The sequence below is a fragment of the Orcinus orca genome, chromosome 3 (assembly GCF_937001465.1).
Source record: "Orcinus orca chromosome 3, mOrcOrc1.1, whole genome shotgun sequence".
NCBI classification, from domain to species: Eukaryota; Metazoa; Chordata; class Mammalia; order Artiodactyla; family Delphinidae; genus Orcinus; species Orcinus orca.
Genome location: NC_064561.1, coordinates 30,425,990 through 30,451,232, shown reverse-complemented (window position 1 = coordinate 30,451,232; position 25,243 = coordinate 30,425,990). Strand labels below are relative to the sequence as shown.

Genomic DNA, 25,243 nt, shown 5'->3' with positions numbered 1-25,243 from the left:
CCTAAAACACACCCTCTCCTTCCCACCAACCACGCAACTTTTCTTTCCCTTAAAAAAAAAAAAAAAAGATTCATTCACTGGGTGCATAATGGTAACCCTTTGTTCTCCTCCCCCGCTCCCCAGTCCTAAGAGTGTTCCTTCTCCCGGCTACTCTCTGGAGCCAGATTCCAGAGGCTGGGTTGCTAAGGCCGCCGAGAGCCATCAGGTAGAAGGCGCCTGGGGAGCCTGAGGCCCGGCAGACAGACCACGTCTGTCCCTTCCTGAGGATTCAAAGCCACCCTCCCCCTGTTGGCAGAGGACAGCCGGGCACAGACCCTTCCCCAGAGCCCCCAGCCCTATTCAAGCAAACCGCGTCTCCCCTGCACCCCTTTCCCATTTGGGGCAGGGCCATCTCCGGTCCCAGACACTCGGCTCTGCTGGGAAAAGCTCCCTGTAGACTAATTTTTCAAACTAAATCTGAGACCAGTCTTAGCCGACCGGGCGGGCTTGCCCAGGCCCAAGTCCTCGAAAGGAACAGACAGGCTATTTTTAGTGGGAAGACATAACTGGGGCTTTGTCTTCCCCACACGGAGGAGGCTGAAATCACAGAAGGGGGAGGGCCGAGCTGAGACCGCATCTTCCCCCCACCCCCTACCAACCCACTCCCCTGCCTACAGGCCCCGACAATGAGGCCAGGATGGCAACCTGTGATTCCCCAGTCAGGTTATTTTTAGCCCAGGACACTTTGGCCTCTAGCAGGAAACCAGAAAGGAATGCCTATGAGTGGTTTCTCATCCTGAAATAATGGGTTTGTGGTGTTCCCATAGCCTGTAAAACTTCCTTTTCTTCCCCGGGAACTGAAACCTCGGCCCTAGCCTTTGATGAAAGTGTGAAGCAGTTAAATTTTCTCTCTGCCCTTCAGAACCTTTTCCACAGCACAGCCCTCCTTCCCCAGAGGGCTGGGCTCCCCACCACCTCTGATTTGTCTGACCTTCAGAAAACGACACCGTTCCCCTTCGCTTTTTTACTCCCATCGTGCCCCATCAGAACGAACCTGTGTGTAGGGCCTGGATCAGCTAGGAAGCTCCCAAGGATGGAAGTATTCTAACTCCTCACATTTGCCTGGTACTCCCTAGTTCCCCACCTGATGTTCCATCCTTATCCCATTTGACATTTCCTCACAGCTCTGTGAACATGGGCCGGGCAAGATGACATTATCCAGGTTTTCTCAGAGGAGGAAACTGAGGCTCCATGTGCGTGAGGGCCATGCCCAAGGTCACACTACTAAGTGGTAGGGCTGGGAGTTCTGCATCCTTCTAACCTTTCCTTCCCTGTGGCCGTTAACGAGAGGAGCAAAGTCATCCCTGTGGTTCTCACCAGGGATGACTTTGCTCCTCTCCCCCAAGAGACATGAGGTAAAGGATGGAGACATTTTTGGTTGTCACAACTCAAGGTCAGGATGCTGCTAGCATCTAGTGGGCAGACACCAGGGGTGCTACCAAACAGCCTACAATGTGCAGGACAGCCCGACAACAAAGAAGAGTCTAGCCCCAAGAATCCTGAGGTTGAGAGAGCCAGATTAAAGGACACGAAAAGATGTTCAACGTTGCAAATCATCGGGAAATGCAAATCAGAGACCACAATGAGCTATTACTTCACACCTGTCAAAAAAGAACACAAATAACAAATGTTGGTGAGGATGTGGAGAAAAGGGAACCCCTCCTACACTGTTGGTAGGAATGTAAATTGGTGCAGCCACTATAGAAAACAGTATGGAGATTTCTCAAATCTAAAAACAGAACTACCATATGACTCAGCAATTCCACTCCTGGGTATATATCCAAAAAACACTAATTCAAAAAGATACACGTACCCCAACGTTCATAGCAGCATTACTTACAATTGTTGAGGTGTGGAAGCAACCTAAGTGTCTGTCAACAGATGAATGGATAAAGAACATGTGGTATATATACTGTATACAATGGAATACTACTCAGCCATGAAAAAGAATGGAATGTTGCCATTTGCAGCAACATGGATGGACTTGGAGGGCACTATGCTAAGTGAAATAAGTCAGACAGAGGAAGACAAACGCTGTGTGACGTCACTGACATGTGGAACCTAAAAGACACAACAGACTAGTGAACACAACAAAAAGAAGCAGACTCACAGGTATAGAGAACAACTAAGTGGTTAGCAGCGGGGAGAGGGAAGGGGGAAGGGGCAGTATAGAGGTAGGGAGATAAAAGGGTTATTATGGGATTATATGAAATCATGTGGGTGAAACTTGTGAAAATTGTCAGGTACTATAGAATTTAAAGAATCTTTCATTCAATAAATAAAGTAAAATAAAACACAATAACAGTAAGGGGGAAGAAAAGGACGGTTCCATGCCAGATACTAAAACTACACAAACATATTCAAGCCTGTCGGATCAAGTCTAGGACATTACCACATAAATTATTAATTACAGCACAACATACTGAGTGCAGTGTCACAGCTATGCACAACGTGTTATGAGAACACCTAGCCCAGCCTTGGAGGACTCAAGGATGTAATCAGGGAAGGCTTCCTGTAAGAGTTGACTTCAAGAATGGTGTTGCTTCTGCAGCCCCACACTATGGGACATTTGCAGTTTGACAGGGACCTTCTGTGCCTTATCCAGTAGGGAGGACCTGGGGAAGAAGGGTATGCAGGGAAGAGAGGAGACTTCTTCCAGGACTGAAGCACTATGGTCTATGCTTTTCTTCTGGGGAAACCCCATCCCTCGGCCTATCTCTCTCTGTCTGACCTTTCCTGTTGACTGTCTCCTAGAATCGATAAGAAAATGTCTGATGCTCAGGGCAGCTACAAACTGGACGAAGCGCAGGCTGTCCTGAGAGAAACAAAAGCCATCAAAAAGGCCATCACCTGTGGAGAAAAGGAAAAGCAAGATCTCATTAAGGTACGCGAGTTCCCAGTGATGTGGGCCCCATCCCAATTTCTCCTGAGCACCTTCCTATGCCAGGACTCATGTGGGCTGTTTCCACATGCTGCAAGATCTGTGAGTTCTCCTCACTAGTTCTCTTGGGCTTTTAGTCTCATTTTTATAGAGGAGGAAATGGAGGTTCAGAAGCATGAAGTGACTTGCCTAAGGTCACACAGCCAGTGTCAATGGCAGAGCTGGAACAGGAGCTCTCTGGTCTGGTCTAAAGGCCACCTCCTTGCCACTAGCTTTAGCCATCTGGCTTATTTTGCACAGAACCAAATGGAGGGAGGTGGTTTCAACATCACCTCGACATCAAAATGTAGCATCTTTATAAGCATTTCATTTCATGTTCCAACTCTGTGCTGGGAAGTGACAAAGGATGACAGATACGATTTAATATCTCTCAGGCAGTAGTGCCAAGCACTTTGCAAGCACTGTGCCTCACTTATCCCTGACATCAGTGCTAGGTTATCTCCGTCATACAGCAAAAGACCGCGCAGATCAGAGAGTAAGTGGTGGAGCCAAGATTCAAACCCATGGACAACGGACTCAGAAGCCCATCCTCTTAACCCCTGTACGTCCCACCTACCCTCAAAGGAACTGCCTCCTTGACCTCTGAGATATTCTGTTTTCATTCCCATCGGCAGATGAGCGGTCAAGCTCAGAGACACTGTAAATGAGTTGGTGAAGGAAGCCTTGCACTCTGTGAGAAACAGAATAATTTCATAGCTCCTGCCCAGGACTGCAGCCCAGTGACAAGACATTAGCAGACAGTGAGGCATGTTCCGATCGTGTTTAGCAGTTAAGAGTACCAAGTCGGATAGACCAAAACCAAATCCTGGTTCTGTCAGTTGCCAGCTTCTCCCTGTAACAACTCCCTCGTGGATAAAATGGGGGATAATCATAGGTTACTCCTCGCAGGACCGTGATTAGGATTAAATCAGATCATGGTAGAGCTGACAGTTATTGAGTATTGACTGAACTAGTGCTTTACACTGGTCATCTCGTTTCGTCGATATGATAGCCCTGTGAGATAGGACCCGTGATTATTCCCATTTTGCAGGAGAGGAAACTGAGGCACAGAGAGCTTCATCAACAAGCTCAGACCACACAGCTAGGAAGTAGCAGAGCAGGGGTTCCAGCTCAGTCCGTGTGTCTCCAGGGCCAGTGTCCACACTGGGTGACCCCATGTAAAGGGCCTGGCCCAGTGCTTGGCACCTCCTCACTAGTAGCTCTTTACAGGCTACGTGTGGGATGTCTAGGGGGAGCATGGGTTCCTAGTAGATTCATAGAGAGTGACAGGCCCAGAGCTCCCTCCCAGGAGGGTGCGTCGCCAACCCTGCCCTCCGTTCCAGAGCCTCGCCATGCTGAAGGACGGCTTCCACACCGACAGAGGGTCTCACTCTGACCTGTGGTCCAGCAGCAGCTCTCTAGAGAGTTCAGGTTTCCCGCTGCCGAAACAGTACCTGGATGTGAGCTCCCAGACGGACATCTCAGGAAGTGTGAGTAGACAGCGTGTGCTGCTGCTGCGGGCCCCCAAGGGACAGAGTACCCTTCTTGTGACTCACCTGAGGAGCTGGCTGGTGAATGTCTATGGGCCTGGCTGCTAACTCAGCCTTCTGGAGCTCCGTTCTCTTGCAGACCTCCTGGCCCCCGGATGACATGAGATGATGATGTGGAGAAAAAGCCAGCACTGACTCCCTGGCCACGTGAATGCATCTCTAGATGCTGCACAGAAAGTATGTCTGAAGGACCAGGCGTCTTTCTCTGGTTTCCTTCGTGCTAATTTGCAGCGCCATTCTGTTGTTCTTTCACCAGCTGGGAAACAGGATATTTCCCTCCTGTTCATCCCAAAACAATGCATACAGCTTTCAGACAGCTGCTTGCCTCCCAGTTCAAAAGCTCAGCCCGGTCAGAGTAATGAATAGTGCAAGTGCTGTCCCAGACGTCGCTCCTGAAACACTTAGAGCAGGACTGACCCACGGCAATCCATAACTTTGAAGAGCTTTTGTTTTCCTAGAGCAGGTGACATTGAATGAACCCGCCTCCATGGCTAAATGCTATTCTGTCTGGTCTCTATAGTCGTGTTCCCACTTGTGAGGGGAAGCCGTGTTCACGTCTGATGGGGTGAGCCTTGTAGCTTCTTGCCACTCCTGACAGAGCGTGGCGTGGCAAACGGGGCCGCGCTCTCCTTCCCCACACCACCCGTGTGTCCAGCTACAAGCCACCCGTGGGCCGAAGTATTTGGGAAGGAACTGTGTGCCTTCTTCCAAGTGCTGGGACCTTCCTCTCACTCACTCAGTGTTGCGCTCCTGACTGCAGGCTCCCTGAGTGTCTGGTGGGCCCCCTCCGCAGCGCGCCCAGAACGGCTGTCTTGTGTATTTGCCGTCCGTGTTTCCTCCTGCCCAGCTGTCCGCCATGCTTCTGGTGCTTGAATGGGCGCCAAGCCATTTGCGGCTGCAAGACGATATTCTGGGCCCTCGGCTTCTCTTCTAGAAGTGTTAAATGTCTGAGTTTGGGGCTCTTCCCATGCCTTAAGGAAAGAAAGTGTTTTTCCCCTAACTAGCTTCCCTGCAATTCACACAGCCAGCTCAGTAATTGGGGACTATTTTTAGCTACTTCCCACACAAGCTGTCAAGTCTCTCATGAGCTCCTGAAACCCAGCTCAGCACTGGCCACAATAGCCATATAATTCCCGACTCGTTCTTTCCTCCAGTGCGGCACCAGCAGCAACAATCAGCTGGCGGAGAAGGTGAGATTGCGCCTTCGATACGAAGAGGCTAAGAGAAGGTAACTAGAGGCTGGGGTCTGGGGGTAGGATGGCCCCAACAATGATAACTACCATTGTAGAGTGTCTGCTCGGTGCCTGCTTTTTACACATCTCATCATGTTTAGTCCTCACAAAGATTGTGAAGGTATTACCATCTTCATACCTTAATCCTCTCTGAAACTCAGGAAATGACTCAACCAGGGACACTTAGCTAGATGAAGAATGGAACTATGCTTTGAACCATACTTTAAACCTCAAAGCCTCATAATCTTTCCACTTGCCCGCCTGAAAATCAACCTCTAAAATCAAGGTTTACCAACAATCGTACAAGTAGTTTGGTGTGAAGGAGCACAGCTGGGGTTTCAGCAACAGGCTAAAAAGACTACGGATACTACCCACTTCAGTGTCTCCTGCCCAACTGGGAACAAGCTGTGTTTTTAAACTGTGTAGACACCAGGGACTTCAGATGTTCTGTGGCTTCACAGAATCCTAAGCAGCTGGGTTCCACTGCTGCAAATAAAATTAAAATAGTAATCAAAGCTGACATTTTTAGAGCATCTGTAACAGTCCACGCCATGTGGACAGGAATCTGATAGAAACTATTCGATAGAAGATGCAAAAAAGGAAATTTTTTGGTTATTGAACTCCAAAGTGCTGCAGTAACTAGCTTCAGGCACAGCTGGATCCAGGGATTCAAATGATGTCACATAGACTCAAACACTCTCCTTTTCTTAGCCCTGCTTGCCTTTGTGTTGACAGACTTTCCTGTCAAAGCAGAAAGATGACCCCCAGCAGTTCTAGGCTTACATACTACCAGGTTAGAAACCCCGGAGGACCTACCTTTCACAACTGTTTTAACAAACTTTGGGTTTGAAACTCACTGGATTTTCTGGGAGAACCAATCATTATTGCAGGGTGGGAGGAATAAGAATTCTGTGAAGGTCCAAGCATGGGTCACATGCACGACTCTGGGAAGGGGACTGAGGTCAGCTTTGTGGGAATCAAGTGACTTGAAAGTACGGGAGGACTGATTTCCCAAAGAACATTTGGAATATTGTTAACAAAAGAAGGAGAAATTGGATGCAGTTCAGGTGGGAAGAAACACATCCTGTGCACTATTTCAGCTCCCCCTAGAGGTCCAGCAAAACAGCACGATTTCTACGTTTGGACAACCGCTTCTTGTCCCCTCTGAAGGCGACCACTCTGAACCCTGGATCTGTTCCAGTTTGCTGGAATGCCTATCTTAGATGATCTGTTATGGAGAAAGGAAAGGACTGAAATCTTCCCTTTGGGGTTGAGCCATTAAACTTCTCATCACAGAGCTTCCTGGCTCGTCCTTTATCCAGCTTTGTGCCTCCCCCTTCACCCAAAGGTAGTTGAGCACATGATTGACCGTGGGATTTTTGCAGAAACTAATGCCTGTGGCCGTAATACATCTCCGGTCAAAAATGTGTCAAGTGTAAAGAATAGAGCAGCCTGCTGAATGGGAAAGCAGAGGCTGCAGGTCTTGAAGCAGGGAGGGCAAGTGGCTATATAACGCAAGGTCTGATCATCGTATGCCAAGTTTTGTCACATGTGTGTTTCTTGGCAGAGAGTCTAGCACATTTCATCAGATTCTCCTAAGGATGTATGGCTAAAAGTTTAGGGATCACTGGCATAAGGAAAACGCCACCGGAAAGTACATCCAAGAAAGCATCAATTACCCCTTCACTGTCCCATGTGTAGTGGAGCCCCTGCCAGACCTGGCCATACCACTGTATCCTTGAAGCAGCTGGATGGATAACAGCAGCTACAGAGTTATCCCAAAGCCAGTTTTGATGGATTGCTGTATATGTGAATATGGAATTTAAATTAATTAACTCTGAGAATCCCTGCTGAGACACTTGGCTGGGGAATGAGCACATGTAGATGTGTTTCTCTGTATGGAATTTTCACTACACAGCATGGAGATCTTGTCCCGAACAGTGTTTTGAGTTTGGTCACATTGTTTGCAGATAAGATTGAACTGTGACGTCCCTGGTGGTGCAGTGGTTGGGAGTCTGCCTGCCAATGCAGGGGACACGGGTTCGATCCCTGGTCCAGGAGGATCCCACATGCCGCAGCACAGCTAAGCCCGTGCGTCACAATTACTGAGCCTGTGCTCTAGAGCCCACGCGCCACAACTACTGAGCCCGCGTGCCTAGAGCCTGTGCTCCGCAACAAGAGAATCCACCGCAATGAGAAGCCTGCGCACCGCACCGAAGAGTAGCCCCGCTGCCCGCAACTAGAGAGAGCCTGCCCACAGCAACAAAGACCCAACGCAGCAAATTATTTATTTATTTAATTAATTATTTAATTTAAAAAAAGATTTAACTGAGGGTCCAGAGGTCTGGGACCTCAGCAGATATTGACCACGTTTATGACCTGCAGTCTTAGGTGAGCCATATCCTCTCTGGCCGTCTGTCCAACAGGGTTACCACCAGTTCCTATCCACCCTTTAGGGATGGGGTGAGGCTAGGACAGTGATAGCTAAAAGCACTTTGCAAAGACTAAATCCTAAAGGATCACATGATTGCTTTTAAATATTTGAAGCAATACTCTTAGCAATACTGTGAATCTTAATTTGATTCAACAATAATCATACCTAATGTCTATGTAGCACTTGGCATTATATAAAGAGCTCTTAATGATATGTTTTCACTTGGTCCTCATAACCCACCTTGCAGGTACCATCACTATTCCCATCTTACAGATGAGGATACTGTGTCTCAAAGCAGTGAAGGGCTCCCAACTCCTTCCTGTAACACTTACTAAGGGCCTGCAGTGTACCAGGCACTGTGCTAGAAGCTTGTGTTACCTAAATGATTCCTTAAGAAGGTCAGAGCCAAGACTCCAACCCAAAGCCTCTGACCTCAAATCCTCAGCTGTTCGCAGGGTATTGCCGCCACTTTCTAGATTGAGAACACGAGGTTAGCAATGGCAGTATTTGCTGTGGTCGTAGTGGGCCCATGACTGCCACTGGTTCAGCACTTATGTGCCAGACGCACTGAACACATAAGTGCTCATTTTCACACCAATTCTGAAGGAGGAGTAACTGTTTTCTTATATACAAGGCTCAGGGAGTGTGCCCAACATTACACACCTAAGAAGCAGTGAAACCAGGGACTAGGCAAGTGGCAGCAGAAACATTCACTGTGTGCTTGTTTAGCATGAAATGTTGTCCTCGGACATTTTACGAATTATGTCATAAAACCTTCAGCCGTTACCCTACAAGGAAGGAAGTTTTGTTATTCCCTTCAGAGAGACGAAGAGACTTGCCCAAGGTCACCTAGCTAGTGGTAGGAGGCTATTGCCTGGTGACGAATCCACCTCTACTTGATCAGGCTTCATGTCCCTGCGGGCAAGGACACTGCCTCTACCCTATCCCTGCAGAGCCTACTCACGGTTGGCACATGGTAGGCACCGCATACGTTTGTTAGATAAAAATCTGTTCCGTGAGACCACACACTGATTCAGAGGAAGTCAGTCACTGTCAAAGAGGATGCTCTGAGAACAGCATGGCCTCCTTGGACCATGTAACCTTGGAAACACAGTCTGTCACGCTGCTCCCGCATTGCCCTGGGCGCACCAGTCACGCTCACCCTCTTGGCCCGCAGGATCGCCAACCTGAAGATCCAGCTGGCCAAGCTCGACAGCGAGGCCTGGCCGGGAGTGCTCGACTCCGAGAGGGACCGGCTGATCCTCATCAACGAGAAGGAGGAGCTGCTGAAGGAGATGCGCTTCATCAGCCCCCGGAAGTGGACCCAGGGGGAGGTGGAGCAGCTGGAGATGGCCCGGAAGCGGCTGGAGAAGGACCTGCAGGCGGCCCGGGACACCCAGAGCAAGGCGTTGACCGAGAGGTGGGGCTGGGCTGGGGGCCGGGGGGCCGGGGCCCTACCCTCGCTGCCGGTCCGTCCTCCGGCCCCCAGCGGGGTGGGGAGAGGTGACGGGGAAAACCTGGGGTTCCTGGGCTCCAGCCCGAGGACGCTCAGTTTAAAGATCTCACCGCTTTCTGAAGTAGCGAATCTGGGGAAGTGACTCAGCATCCAGCTACCCCAGAACTTTACACAGGGAATCGCATTACCAAAAAATCTGCTTACCTGCAGGTTTTCAAAAATTATCTTCTAAGATAAACTCTATGTAATTTAGAGCAGTCGTTCTGCAACTTTGTGACAGTGATTCACATTGTAGTATTATCTCATAGACAACAGTTTCACAAAGCAGTGCATACTCTTTCTCTGTGTGACAGCCCTGTGATATTTTCTTTTATGTTGCATTTCTTTTCATGCTGGTCATGACCCACTAAATTGATTTCGCCACATGCTAACAAATTGCAATTTGCAGTTTGAAATACACTGGTTGAGATGGGGGTCGCGAGCTGAGATGTTTATAGGAGTCAAGCAGGTGATATAAATGCCAGAGGCCCACCTGGCCGTGGGCCATGTGAGACTGGAAGGTACAGACCCCACTTGTCTAAAGCAGGCGCCGTCTGCAGCCAGTGGAGGTGCAGGCCCCAGGCTGCCAGAGGCCCCCATATTTCAAGAAAAGAGTTGTTTGGATTTTTTTTTTTTTAATATTGGCAACTAATCCAAAAATTTTTTTAAATACCATGAAGGCTAAATCAGCTTCATCTGTGGGCTTGATTTAACCTGAAAGCCACTGGTTTCCATTCTCCGGTTGAAGCCTTATAACAGACTTTACTTCCTTCAGTGTCTCACCAGCCTCCACACCCACATTGCACAGAGCACAACTCCGTGTTCACAGTGGGTCCTACAATCCCCAGTTTCTCATTCATTCATTCATTCAGTCAGTCCATCAGCCCGTTTATTCATTCATTCGTGTAAGAAACGTCTTGTTGCACATATTTTGTGTGCAAGGCAATTTGGAGGATTCAGAAATGAACAAGTCACGATCCCTGCCCTGATACCCTTAAAATCTATTCAGTTTTTTTCACTTGTTTTTTGGCAGCAGACTTTATTGAACAAGGCCCCTGCCCTTAAGGAGCTGGAGTTGAAGATGGTGATTTTCAAACTTTGTTGGGGGAGGGGGAGGTGGGGGAGAGGGATGAGCAAGGGAATTCCTCTTTCCAGTGAAATCAGAGGCAGAAGCCCAGTTTATAAAGCAGATAAACTTGTCTGGGCCCAGTGGCAGCAGACCAGGCGTCCTAGGTGCCTGGCTGTGCTCCTTGCAACGCCCCATCATGGGTCCTAAGATGCCTTCAGGGAGCCTCCCGAGTGCTAAGGAGCGCTGCTTGCAATCCCACCCTAGTAACTGAGTAAGCTCTGTTTGCACATGGTGGGGTGCCAGACGGGTCACGTGGACCAGCCTCCTACTGGCCTCTTGTAACCACATCACACAGTCCGTTGACTGGTCAATGGTGGGGAATCTCTCCCCACCAAGTCCCTTGTCAGAACTACTACCAGGGATATGTCACTTTCCTCTCCTTTATCTTCCCCTGGGAAGATAAGCACTGGCCTCCCACCAGGCAGGTGGGAGAGGGAGGAGGAGAGGGCTTCAGTATTTGGTGCTTTGTAACCCTAGGAAGCACCTTCTAGAATTCTCTCTTAGTGCCAACACTTTGTCCTGCTTTCCCCAAGGCTGTCTGTGCACCTTGGGGACAAGGCCTGTGTCTAGACACCTTTGTGCCTTTCGTGTTAGTTGAATGCATAAATGGTTCACCAGCCCGGGCAGACCCTTACAGGCCTCTGTATGCATCTCCTGATCTGTCTACCAGTCCTCTGGGCCCCTGACCCTACAGCCATCACTGGAAAGCCCTTAGCTTTTCATGATGCTCACAGCCGGCAGCTGAAGAGAACAGATCCCTGGCAACCTTACTCCTTGTTGGGTCAATAGAGAGACCCTTCCCACCACCTACCTTGTGCAAGTCATTGACCAATATGGACTTCAATGGCCTAATAGGAAAAAAAAACAAAACAAAACAGGATAATTACATTGAATACTTATATATTCTGAAGGCAGGTGGTTGGACCAGATTGTGAATTGAGGCTCTTCTCTGCTATCATAATTTTAGTTTCTCGAAACTAGGATTGGATATTCTCTTAGAGACCCCTATACTACATGCAAAATGTACCATTAAGTACCAGACTCTGTAAGCTATATCATCTCATTTAAACCTCCCAGCAACCCTGAGGTTAATCTCCATTTCATAGTTGTGGAAACTGAGGCTCACCCAACATCACCAAATGGCAGAGCTGGGATCACAGCCCAGGCTTGCTGGCTCTGGAGCTCATGCTTGCCTTAGTCTCCTGTCCACTTAGAAGGTCTTTTATTATTGCCTTCAGCCCCGTCTTTCAAAGGTCTGATTGCTCCCCTGGAACAGTGAGTTCGCACGGCCCGTCCAGGGAAGCCAGAGCCTCCACGCTGTGGCAGCTGCTGAGCAGGTGTCTCGAGGTCCCCGAGGGCAAGGTCCCCTGGGGGACATGCAGAGAGAAGCCAGGGGGCACGTGGGCAGGAAGAGGCGAGAGCCTTGGGAAGGACAGGGACAGGGCTGACGGCTGTGAGCCTCCTGCACGAAAGAGAGGAGAGAGCCCACCCAGCCGTCTTCGTCCGTGTTCAGCTGTCTGCCTCTGGCCCCCTGTTTGTCTGTGTTCATCCCTCTGACTCTCTTGTTCTCTCTCTAGGTTTCTTTCTCTTTTTGCTTCTCGTGCTCCTCTCTCTCTTCTCTCGCTCTGTCTCTCAGCATGGGAGTATTAGACTCGTCACCTCACACAACAGCCTCTCTGTTCAAGGTGCCTTTGAGAAGGCCAGGAAGAGACACATCCAGGAAGAGCACACCACAGGGCCTACCAAACCCCAGTGTCGAATTAATCAGAAGCACAGACGTCCCCCCAGGACTCCCCGTCCTGCACGCTGCTTCCTCCTCCCTCCCCAGGGGCCCTCCCCAGCACTCCTGAGAGCTGCAGTGCCTGTTAGAGTGCGGACTCCCTGCCCCCAGCCCAGGGACCAATTCCTCAGGCCTGAGATGGAGCCCAGGCTCTTGCACTTTTAACCAGTACCCCAGGCGCTGAGCCGCAGCTTGTGGGGGTTCCAGCCCCACCTCCTGGGTCCTCTGCCTGCTTCCGTGCTTGATGTGTTCTCGGCCTCCCGGCACGTGCCAGGCATCACATGCAAACACCGTATGGCCCGTGAAGCCCAATACCTGTAGGAGGCCGCCTCGGCATCTGTGTGTGGCTGCTGGTAGCTACACCCCTGTGCTCGGGAGGTCAAGGCCATCTGGCTCCCGGTCCCCTCAGCCTCCTGTTGGGGCTCTACTGGGGACCCGCACTTACTGCCAGAGCACACCTCTGTGGTCTCCTCCCAGGGGAGAGGAAAACAAAGGTGGAAATGGTGGCCCAGGCTGCGCCTTGACCCCAGATCTCACACCCTTTCAAGGTCTTGCTCTCATGAAGGGTCAGATTCCATAGTCATGTCCATTGTGCTGAAAACTGGGATTTTGTTCCATAGTCGTGTCCATTATGGGCTCCATCTGCCAGCCCCCCTAGTCCCAGGCAGGACTCTGGAAAAACAGGGCTGGGGACAGAGCTGGCCAAGAACCATGCCGAGGCCGCGGCTCCCGTGGTCTTTTCTGAAATTTCACAAGGCCAGTTCCCCAGTGACTGGTCCTGCCCCTCCCTTATCACTTTGCAGTTGTGTCTCAAGCTAACTCTGGTCTTCACGGCAGGGCCTGTGTTGGAGGCCTTGGGCGTGTCAGTGGAGGGATGGCGTGGTTAGGTTTTTTCCATGGAAATGAACTCTTCCTCCCAGGCCCCAGGCTGGGTTGGCTGTGCTCTGGGAGCAATGAGTCAGTCATTCCTCCTGCAGCAGGATGGCATAAGGGGATAAGATGCCAACGGTGGGACATATCTGTCCAGGGGAGATTTAACATCCAGGTCTCTCAGCAGAGCAAATGAGCTTTCCCTCCCATCAACTGGGGAAAAGTCTTCCATTCAGCAGTAACTTTCCAAGCACATCCATGTGGTGGGCGCCACGCTAGGGGCTGAGAGGGTGAGGCGCAGTTCCTGCCTTACAGTCCCCAGCCAGTGCAGCAGCTCGGAAACCTTACTGTGCCTAAAAGTCACCTGGAATAGGGAATAAAGATGCAGATTCCAGGGAATTCCCTGGCGGTCCAGTGGTTAGGACCTGGCACTTTCACTGCCGGGGCCCGGGTTCAATCCCTGGTTGGGGAACTCAGATCCTGGAAGCTGCACAGCATGGCCAAAAAAAAAGATGCAGATTCCTGAGCCCTGCCCCTAGCCTTTCTGATTCAGTAGATCTAAGTAGAATCCAGGGATGTGCATTTAATAAGCACACCTCCCCTTCTGCGGGGGGAGCTCTGTGGGCCACGGACAGAGAGCCACTAATCTAGTGGATGCAGGAGAGCAGCCCAAGTCATGAGTGGGTGATGGAGCTCCTTCCCTGTCAGATCCAAGGAGCAGCACCCTCTCTGGAGCCCACCCAAGCTGCCCCCGTGGGGAATTTCAGGAGAAACTGGGGGCTGAGCAGAGCCTACATCCAGCCATCCCTTCTAAACTCAAGGGTTTTGCCTTCAGGAAGGGAGCTGCTGAATTGGGCTCTGGTGTGGGCATGCCTGGGTGCAGGCCTTAGCTCCCGGGTTCTGACTCTGTCACGCTCACCTGGGTCCTCCCCAGGCTCTCTGGAACCGCTCTTTTCAGCTCCTTGGCTGACTGTTGCCCATCCATTCAGCCTTGGGATGACAGACTCAGAGCTCAGTCCTGGACCCTCCTTTGTTTTCCTTCTATATTTTACCCTAAGATGGTGCATTCGTTTGTTAGGGCTGCCAAACCAAAGTTCCACAAACTGGATGGCTTAAACAATGGTAATTTAGTTCCTCACAGTCCTGGAAGCCACAAGTCCAAGGACAAGGTGTTGACAGGGTTGTTTCTCCTGAGATCTCTCTCCTTGGCCTGTGGATGGCCATCTACACATGGTCATCTACTGTGTCTTCGCTTGGTCTTCTCTCTCTGCATGTCTGTACACAGCGTAGGGAGGGATGGTTGGGTGGATTCCTAATTCTGCCAGTAACTCTCTAGCTTTAAGTAAACGATTTAGCTCTAAGAGCCTCAGTTTTCTCGTATATAAAGTGGTTAAAAAAAAAAATTCTTGGGCTTCCCTGGTGGTGCAGTGGTTGAGAGTCCGCCTGCCGATGCAGGGGACACGGGTTCATGCCCCGGTCCGGGAAGGTCCCACATGCAAACGGAGCGGCTGGGCCCGTGAGCCGTGGCCGCTGAGCCTGCACGTCCGGAACCTGTGCTCCGCAACGGGAGAGGCCACGACAGTGAGAGGCCCGCGTACCGCAAAAAAAAAAAAAAAAATTCTTACTATGCAGGGTTACTGTGCAAATGATTTAAGGCAATGTTATAAGTTTCCTAGTCAGCCCCTGGTATATAGCAGGTGATGCATATAGCAGTTACTATAGGATTATACGTAGAGGCCATACCTCTCCAAACATCATAATATAATGCCTCCAGGAAGTTCTTGTGTGTGCGTCTGTGGGTCTGTGCGTACATCTCCATGAGCCCATGCCTGTGATTCCTCTTATGGGCAGATGGAGGCGGGTTCCCTCCGAGCTCCCCACTCATGCCTTCTCACCCTTCAGGTTGAAGTTAAACAGTAAGAGGAACCAGCTGGTGAGAGAGCTTGAGGAAGCCACCCGGCAGGTAGCAGCTCTGCACTGCCAGCTGAAAAGGTGAGTAGTAGGCAGTGGGGTGAGCGCTCCCCTGGGCACGGCCATATGCAGGCGTCCCGAGGCAGCCCAGCCCAGCTTCTGCCCTTCACGTGTCCTCCATGGCCTGAGCGTGCCCGTTTAGAAGCAGAGCAGGCAGACGGATGATCTGGGGGACTCGCTCTGGGCCTGGTGTGGCTGGGGGCAGGGCCCTTCACCTCCCCAGACCACAGCCTCCTTGGTCCTCTGACAACACAACAGAAGGCCCCAGTTGGGTGCTAGTGTGTCTTGTTCACGTCTCTCCAGCCCACTTGCACAACGCAGAGAGGGTAGGCCTCAGGCTGGGGCCTCGGTAGGCAACGTGGCTGGAATTTTATCACAACATTCTGTTCTCATCAAATATTTTTAACCGTTGACAATGCTTTTCAAATTACACTTAGGATATAACGTTTCCTTTTTCAGAAAACTATATTAACGTGTAAAAAGTGAGTTGAGTTGAAGGAAAATATTAAGCAGCATTATTGGGGGTTGCATTCAGATATGGAGAAATATGCAAATGGAATGCCGCTGGTGGAGGTTTGAGAAACAGATATTGAAGAGAAAGTGGACTTTTAAGGCAGCTGGCTTGGGTTCGAATCCCAGCTCTGCCAGCTCGTAATTATGTGGCCTTCTCGGGATATCCTCTTTAGTGAAATGGGGATGCGTGGTCCACCCTGGAGACTGTCAAGAGGGTCTGATGAGATGTTGCATTCTCAGTGCACGTGGTGCTTTTCGGGGGAAGTTCGGGGCGGCCCACCCACTCTGTGTCCTCGCCTTCCCTCCCCTGCCCCAGCCTCTCTGGCAGCATGCAGAGCCTGTCCTCGGGCAGCAGCCCTGGATCCCTCACGTCCAGCCGGGGCTCCCTGGCCGCCTCTAGCCTGGACTCCTCCACCTCAGCCAGCTTCACCGACCTCTACTATGACCCCTTCGAACAGCTGGACTCGGAACTACAGAGCAAGGTGGAATTCCTGCTCCTGGAGGGGGCCACGGGCTTCCGGCCCTCGGGCTGCATCACCACCATCCATGAGGACGAGGTGGCCAAGATCCAGAAGGCAGAGGGGGGCGGCCGCCTGCAGGCCCTGCGCTCCTTGTCCGGCACTCCAAAGTCCATGAGCTCCCTGTCCCCCCGTTCCTCGCTCTCCTCCCCATCCCCGCCCTGCTCCCCTCTCATCACTGACCCCCTCCTGGCTGGAGACACCTTCCTGAGCAACCTGGAGTTTGAAGACCCCGAGCTGAGTGCCACTCTTTGCGAACTGAGCCTTGGCAACAGCACCCGGGAGAGGTACCGGCTGGAGGAACCCGGAACAGAGGGCAAGCCTCTGGGCCAAGGTACAGGGCACCACATCCGGAGGGCGGGAGCCTCCAGGAGGGAGGAGGGTGGGAATTGTGCTCGGGTCCGAGTTCCAGACCCCAGTGATAATTATGAGCAACGTGGTTTTGGGGTTTTTTTAATTAATTAATTAATTTTATTTTTGGCTGCGTTGAGTCTATGTTGCTGTGCACGGGCTTTCTCTAATTGTGGTGAGCGGGGGCTACTCTTTGTTGTGGTGCCCGGGCTTCTCATTGCAGTGGCTTCTCTTGTGGTGGAGCACGGGCTCTAGGTGTGTGGGCTTCAGTAGTTGTGGCATGCGGCCTCAGTAGTTGTGGCTCGCGGGCTCTAGAGCGCAGGCCTAGTAGTTGTGGCACACGGGCTTAGTTGCTCCGCGGCATGTGGGATATTCCCCGACCAGAGCTCAAACCCGCGTCCACTGCATTGGCAGGCGAATTCTTAACCACTGCGCCACCAGGGAAGCCCCTATGGGCAACATTTACTGACTGCTTTCTATGTGCCAGATCTTTACATGGTATATTGATTTATTTATTCATTCAGTAGGTATTTATTATGTGTTTACTATGGTCTAGGTCTTGAGCGAAGGGTTTTCCATGGTGGGTTCATTCATGCAACAGATATTAAGTACCTCCTGAAACTAAATGCCAGGTCCTGTGCTAATGGGTGTACATGGATTCATTCATTCTTTCATTCAGCTGATATGCCATGTGGGTTAGTCACAAGGATACAGCGTGGAGGACAGACAAGGTCCTGGTTCCCGTGAAGCCTACATGCAAATGAAGGCACAGACAATAACTGTACAAGCAGACCAATAAAAGCGCTAGGAAGAAAATAAAACAGGGCAGGGCTTCCCTGGTGGCGCAGTGGTTGAGAGTCCGCCTGCTGATGCAGGGGACGTGGGTTTGTGCCCCGGTCCGGGAAGATCCCACATGCCGCGGAGCGGCTGGGCCCATGAGCCATGGCCGCTGAGCCTGCGCGTCCGGAGCCTGTGCTCCGCAACGGGAGAAGCCACAACAGTGAGAGAGACCCGCGTACCGCAAAATAAATAAATAAATAAAACAGGGCATGTGATGGAGGCTTTCAGGTTGGGTTAGGGCTGCCAGTTCAGATAGGGTGGTGAAGGAAGGCGACACTTGAACGGAGCCTTGAGCAGTGAGAGGGAGCCAGCCTTGGGAGAAGCAAGAGCAAAGTCTCTGAGGCTGGAGCAAGGGGCTGCAAGAGGGGCCAGAGGGAGGAGATCACCAACAAGGCAGAGAATTGGGCAGAGTACGGGTTGTGTAAGGTAAGGAGTTTACGTTTTACCCTCATTGCAGCAAGGATCCGTGTGACTGTTTGAAGCCAGGGAATGATATGACTCCCATTCTGCACGGGGTCAGAAAAGAGCATTATGGTGTGGACTGAGATTCAGGTCGGAAGCTGATGATGACAGCTAAGATTTATTGCAAGAAAAATCTTTATCTTTAGCAGCAACCACATAATAAATTATAATAGTTAAAATTCATTGGGGTGTATTATGTGGTGAGCAATGTGCTTTATATGATGACATAGGTTACTTCCATTATACCCATTTCACAGATGAGGAAACAGAGGTTCAGAGAGGTGCTTCCCCAGCAGGTGGGGAAGCAGGGATTGGAATCTGGGTGTTTCTGGCCCCAGAGCCCAATCTCTTTATCATCATGCTCCCCTTAGGACATGAGGCAGCTCTGTGTATTCATTCCTAAGACACTCCTGGTGCTTGCTGATGCCATCATGCCTATGGTATGAAGGTCAGGACTGAGCAGCGTGATTTATCAAGTTCAGGTGTGCAAGATAACAGGCACCGTTAGGCATACTTACCCACATAAGCCTCACAACACCACTATGAGGTGGGGGCTATTATTATCTTCCTCTTACAGACTGAAAGGAATGAGACTCAGCAAGGTTAAGTGACTTGTCCAAGGTCATTGTCACTGCTGTGAAGCGGTGGAGTCAGGACTGGCTCTAGGACCACCTGCCCAGAACCCACAATGAGCCACGTGCCAGCTCTGTCGGCAAAGGGCTCCTGGTCCTGGCTCCCGTGAGGCCAGCTAGAAGCTCAACCCACTTCAGCCGTCAGCTCCAGGAATGGGTGGGAGGGCTGCCGCTGCACCCGGAGCTATCAGTTCCTTCGTGTGCAAGGGCCAGTGGGATCAAGGGGGGAAACGATGAGGTTTCCCAGTTAATTAAAGGCTCTGCTGGGTGCATGCCAGCCGCTTCCTTAGAAGAGGAGCTGAGAGATCCCTGGGGCTCCCTCACCGGGAAGGGAGTCTTGCTGAGTGCCCTCAAACAAAAATAAAAACAGGCTTCCTACTGCAGCCGGTGGCAAGCTGCAGAAAATTGTTCCCTGGAGAGGAGGGGTGTGCAGGTGGTACCCCTAACAAGGCTCAAGAAGCGTTCCCGGCGCTCCCTGTCTAAAGGCTGCGATAAGCTGGATCGGGGATGCTGGGACCCCAACCGAGTGCAGGGAGCGACCCCCATCCCCCCGCCTCCCGCCACGACGTTCGTGCAGCTTGGGGGCCAGAGCCCGCTCGCGTCTCAGGTCGGCGTTTCTTCATGCCACCTCCAGAAGCGTTCCCCGCTGCCAGATGATGCCGGGCTGAGCCCAGACACTAAGCAGGTTATGCGATTAGTGCCACTGTTCAGTCAGCAGACAAATTAATCTCCTTAAGTGGTTTAGTGGAGGGTGGAGAGGGGTGGGTCCGAAGGCAGGAGGTCTCCAGGGCTGCAGCAGCAGACTTGGGACACAGGCTGGGAAAGCCACGCCCACATGGCCCCTTGGCTTCTCCCAGGCTCACTGTCACCATCCCCATCCCCAGCCCCTTCTCCAGTCTGCCCACCCCCCGCCCATGTGCCTGGCACACAGGGAAGTGCTGGCCGTGAGGTTGAAGCCCCTGAATCTGTCCTTCCCCTGCTGCACGGAGGTCAGGAGCTGTCCTATTCACCTTAGTAGCTCTGAACCTAGCAGTGGACCTGGCACACCGTCAGCGCCCATTACTTGGGGAAGGAAGGAATGTGCAGTGTGTGCTGAATGCTTGGGCCTGAGCCCCGGGTAGAGACTTCTGAGGGCCTCTGTCAAGGGCAGGGGAGATGGGCTGAGTTAGGAATGGAATGGGATAGGCGAGTAGGACAGCCAGTACTTACGTCCTTCCCTTCCTCCTCCTCTTGCCCCTCCCAAGGGGGTCTGGGGGCTGTTATTTTGCCCCAGGTGTGTAGGGATCGATCTAGAAGACATCGCTGTAGTGATGGGAGTGATAGTCGTAGTAGCTAAGGATGATGGTACTGACTTTTCTAGAGCACTTCCCCTGCACCAGTCTCTGTACTAAGGACTTCCCTTTATCATCACATCCAGTCTTCCCAACAGCCCTGCAAGGCAGGTATTATTATCCCCATTTTACAGATGAGGAATGCAGGGCTGAGAGGGAGTAAATCAGTGTCCCAGTGTCATGAAGCAGTGTGTGGCAGAACTGTGATTTGAACCCAGGTGTTCTGGCTCTAGAGTCTGAGACGTTAAACACAGAATCACATGCTACCCTTTCCTTCACCGCAAAAAAAGGCAGAACCTTGCTGTCAGGTTCAGAGGTGGCTGGATTTTGGCGGGACCATGTTAGGACAGTGAGGGGATCAAAAGATGTATTGTGACGACAGTATCCTGATGTCTAAACCCCGCCTTGCCATCCTTCCTTTTTTCCTCTCTTCTCCCAGCTGCGAATAAGGCTCAGGGGTGCGACCTGAAAGTGGCCTGTGTCTCAGCTGCGGTGTCGGATGAATCCGTGGCCGGGGACAGTGGTGTGTATGAGGCTTCCGTGCAGAGGTGGGTCCCTGAGTCTTGGGAACTCTGAGTATGCAAGGCCCGGGCCTCCTCAGGTGTGTGGGAGGGACCCCCAGGAGGGTGGTGCTGGAGAAGCAGACTGCTTCTCCTCCCGGGGCTGGAGAGACTCCACATTTGGGAGACTGCTAGTTCCGCAATTGCCATTAAGGGTGTATGGCTAGAGGAGCAAGTATTAGAGAAAGCGCAGCTGCTGCTTCAAGAGAGGGATCCGGAGTAGTTGTGGGCAGGCAGGGTCCACAGGGAGGCTGAGCAGACCCAAACCTTCCTCCTTGAGGACCCAGCTTCTCCCTCCCAGAGAGAACCCTGTCTCTGGAAAATGACTTTGGCCCCTGGTCACTACAGGGAAGCCTGACTCTCTTTCTTTCCTGTGTTGCTTTCCAGACTGGGTGCCTCAGAAGCCGCTGCTTTTGACAGTGACGAGTCAGAAGTAGTGGGTGCAACCCGGGTTCAGATCGCCCTGAAGTAAGTGGCAGGGAGGGCGGGGCAGAGGGGCGTGGTCTGTGCGGGGTCTCCTCCTGGCCTGCAGCGTCTGCAGCATTTACCCTCACAGCTGCCCAGCGAGGCAGGCAGAACCAGCGGGACCTTCTGGCAGCTGTGGGCTCCTAACTAAAGGGGGTGGAGTGGGGGGGGGGGTCTCTTTCCATGCCTCCCAGTTCCCCATTTCACAAAAGAGAGAAAACAAGGTTTGAAGACTTCGTAACTTGCCCGGATTCACTAAGCTGGCCGGTGGCAGAGCCAGGCAGGGACCGAGACCTCCTGCCTTTTGGTCTGTTTGGTCGTTGTTGCCACGGCTTTGGTCTTATCATCTCACCTGGACCGAAGTCAACCCCTGGGGGCTGCAGCCCAGATTTATTGTTTTCTCTTGATGCAGGTTGGCCCCAATATTTTTTAAACTAGGAATTAACTGCCGGTGTTTAAATGTCAGGACGTTTTCTACAACCTCTGGCTTCTCTTTAAAAATTCAGACCGACAGCTCTGGACCTGCATCCCTGCATGGCAGCAAACACTGGGCCTGTGCTTCCCAGCTCACCGCAGTCCCCAGTGCAGCCAGCAGCCGCGTCTGTGATTATTAAGGGAGAGAGAGAGAAATGCGTTGCTAACAGGTGCTCCGTATGCCCCCTTTTCATTTCAGGTACGATGAGAAGAATAAGCAGTTTGCAATATTAATCATCCAGCTGACCAACCTCTCTGCTCTGTCGCCGCAGCAAGACCGGAAAGTGTGAGTGTGTAGCTGACGGGCTGTATGTTATCCTCTCCCGCTCTGCGCCCATCCCAGGGGACGCTCTCCTGCTCTGTTCTGCTCCAACAACAGGCCCCGTAAACCTCTGTGGGTATTTAGTGCCCACGACTGTGATGTACAGTGTCAGTGCCATGAACGTGGATGCAGGCAGGGCAGCAAACACGCTCACTATAAAGAGGAGCGCCCCAGACAGCTTCAGACCTTCCGCATACGCGTCCCGAGCCCCTACCAGGTGCCAGCACTAGGGAGGGGGTGGCGAGCAAACCTCCGCCCTTGTAAACTTGAAGCCTGATGAAGAGGCAAGTCACGGCCTCTTTCATCTGCTCTAAGCTCCAGTATTCCACGCAGAAAGAGCCGGGCCTGCCTTTCTGAAGAGCCGGCTCCCATCACTGTGCTTCTCTTGGCAGGTAGTGATGGGTGTTACCTTACAGTTGATGATACAGCAAAGACCTGCGCTGTCTGCCTCCCAGCTCGGTCCTGTGCAGACCGGGTTTATGATTCATTGAGCCCGTCTGCCTACATGTTCCTCCTTTGCTAGACCGTAGGCCTTGAGGGCAGCAGCATGAGCTTATATTTCTGTGGCCTGCACCCAGCCAGCGTCTGGGGTGTGACACGTGGGAAGGAGGAAAGCGGGCCGGAAAACAGGCAAAACAGAAGGAAGACAAGATTGACTGGACGCTGGACTTGTGTGCAGTCTTCGCTGTTACAAACAGGGCCGGGATGAATAACCTTCTGTGTAACTCACTGGTACTTGTGCAGCAGTATCTGTGCCTAGAAGCCAGCTGTCTGGGTCAAAGGGTGAATGCATATGTACTTTTGTTAGGATTGTCACCTTCCCCGCCGCCCGAGTTGTGGCATTTTGCCCTCCTACCCGCGGTTGTATGAGTATTCCTCAGTGTTAACAAGCAGCCTCTCAGATCCTTCTGTTCACAACAGTTTGCACACCGTTGGCCTCAGGCTCCACAAGCTTTGAGGGTCTCATGATTGGGGGATTCAGTAGAAGGAAAAGCAGCACATTGTCCTTGGGGCCCCTATGCATCCCTCATGAATAACTGCATAACTACTGGAGAAATTACAAACTCTTGTCCGCTGTTGTTTCCATGGGGATTCGCAGCAGCCGTTTAGCCTAACACCTGAGCCCCAGACCCGGGCTGACCTGACCCAGGCTCTCCTGTGTTCTGTCCCTCTAGGAACATTCGCGTGGCTATCCTTCCCTGCTCCGAGAGTACCACCTGCCTGTTCCGGACCCGGCCTCTGGACGCCTCGGACACCCTGGTGTTCAACGAGGTGTTCTGGGTGTCCATGTCCTACCCAGCCCTTCACCAGAAGACCTTAAGAGTCGATGTCTGCGCCACCGACAGGAGCCATCTGGAGGCATGCCTGGTGAGGGCTGTGTCTGTCTATCTGTGCAGCCTTCTGTCCTTCTGGGAATTGGTCCACCTTGCACTTCAGGAAGAAGGCTTGGAGAAGCACAGCTTGTGCTATCAACCCAGCCTTTCTTGGGTTGTAGGCAGGGGCTCTTCCACAGATGAACAGCGTTGTTCCCAGACTTATTGAGAGCAGGGGAAGGGGGAGCGGGGAGCTCCTTTTTCTGCCGTGGAATTGTAGCGCCACATCCCTTGTGCCTGAGGCTGTCACCAGCCTTCCCCACTGTGTGGCCTAAGACTCTTTAATTCTGTCTGTTTCCTTATCTGTAAAACCAGCTCACACTGGCTACCTCACAGGTGGTTCTCTGAGGGTTAAATGAAGCACTAAAGCAGTGCCTCTCGAACTTTCATGTGCACTCAGGTTACCTGCGGCTCTGGTTAAAATGCAGATTCTGATTCAGCAAGTCTGGGTGGGCAGGCAGCAAGATTCTGCATTTCTGTCAAGCTCCCCGGTGATGCCAGTACTGCTGGTCCCCGTAGCAAGGATGTAAAGCAAAGTGTCTGCACATGCTAGGTCTCACGGGAAATCAGTTCCCATCCCTTTCCTGCTTGGCTAGGGTTCATAACAGCGTCATTGCCGTTTATGTTGTTGTTACTGCTCACAGTGATGCAATAGCTTGTGTCAACTGGATGCAATTTATATGCTGGGCTCTGAGCTAAGCTCCTTACGTGTATTATCTCTGTTGATCCTCACTACCATCTTGTAAAATAGGTAACTGTTACACCAGTGAGGAAACCGAGGCACAAAGAATTTTCCCAAGGTCACACAGTCAGGAAGTGGCAGGAACAGAGTTAGAACCCAGGCAGGTCCACCCATGTCAGACCCTGGATGTTTTCTGTGTGCCAGCACAGTGCTCCCTGGAGCCCCCAGGTGGGATGGTGACTGCAGGGTTTGGCAGGCAGGGTGGGTGCTGCTGAAGGATGGAGCGGAAAGCTCTTCCAGATCCAGGCTCCAGGGAGTTCCCTGGTGGCCAGTGGGTAGGATTCTGGGCTTTCACTGCGTGGCCTGGGTTCAATCCCTGGTTGGGGAACTGAGAAAACCCACAAGCTGCACAGTGCAGCCAAAAAAAAAAAAAGCGCATATCTATCTATCTATCTATCTATATATATATATCTACCTAGATAGATAGATAGATACAGACACACACACACATGTGTGTATATATATAAAAGGATAGGGCTTCCCTGGTGGCACAGTGGTTGAGAGTCCGCCTGCCGATGCAGGGGACACGGGTTCGTGCCCCGGTCCGGGAAGATCCCACATGTCGCGGAGCGGCTGGGCCCGTGAGCCATGGCCGCTGAGCCTGCACGTCCGGAGCCTGTGCTCCGCAACAGGAGAGGCCACAACAGTGAGAGGCCCACGTACCGCAAAAAAAGAAAAAGAAAAAAAAAAAAAGGATAGAATTTTTATTTATTTATTTATTTTATTTATTTATTTTTGGCTGAGTTGGGTCTTTGTTGCTGCACGCGGGCTTTCTCCAGTTGCAGTGAGCGGGGGCTACGCTTCGTTGTGTTGCACGGGCTTCTCACTGCGGTGGCTTCTCTTTTTGCAGAGCACGGGCTCTGGGCGCGCAGGCTTCAGTAGTTGGGGCGCGCAGGCTCAGTAGTTGTGGCTCGCGGGCTCTAGAGCGCAGGCTCAGTAGTGGTGCTGCACGGGCTTAGTTGCTCCACAGCATGTGGGATCTTCCCGGACCAGGGCTCAAACCCATGCCCCCTGCACTGGCAGGCAGATTCTTAACTACTGTGCCACTAGGGAAGCCCCAAGGATAGAATTTTTAAAATAAAAATGAATAAACAATCCAGGCTCCTCCAGTGAAGCGTTTCCTTAGCCCCGAGCATTCCTAAATGAGAAGAGACTCAATCCTTTTTCTTCTCCTAATTGGATGCCTTTTATTCCTCCTTCCTAATTGACGTCTGGCCATTGCTGGTTGCCATGGCAGCAG

The 25,243-nt window shown here is 51.7% G+C and overlaps 1 protein-coding gene across 1 annotated transcript in view; it reads left to right on the top strand.

Annotated features, from left to right (window-relative positions):
- WWC1 (WW and C2 domain containing 1) overlaps nt 1-25,243 on the top strand; it is a 150,064-nt gene that overhangs the window by 99,625 nt on the left and 25,196 nt on the right. Inside the window, exons 6-15 of the mRNA XM_004271974.4 lie at nt 2,794-2,923; nt 4,303-4,449; nt 5,664-5,737; nt 9,353-9,595; nt 15,352-15,441; nt 16,250-16,785; nt 20,507-20,615; nt 21,015-21,095; nt 21,766-21,852; nt 23,064-23,256. Of these exons, the coding sequence (XP_004272022.2) occupies nt 2,794-2,923; nt 4,303-4,449; nt 5,664-5,737; nt 9,353-9,595; nt 15,352-15,441; nt 16,250-16,785; nt 20,507-20,615; nt 21,015-21,095; nt 21,766-21,852; nt 23,064-23,256 (1,690 nt within the window). The remainder of the gene's footprint in view (nt 1-2,793; nt 2,924-4,302; nt 4,450-5,663; nt 5,738-9,352; nt 9,596-15,351; nt 15,442-16,249; nt 16,786-20,506; nt 20,616-21,014; nt 21,096-21,765; nt 21,853-23,063; nt 23,257-25,243) is intronic.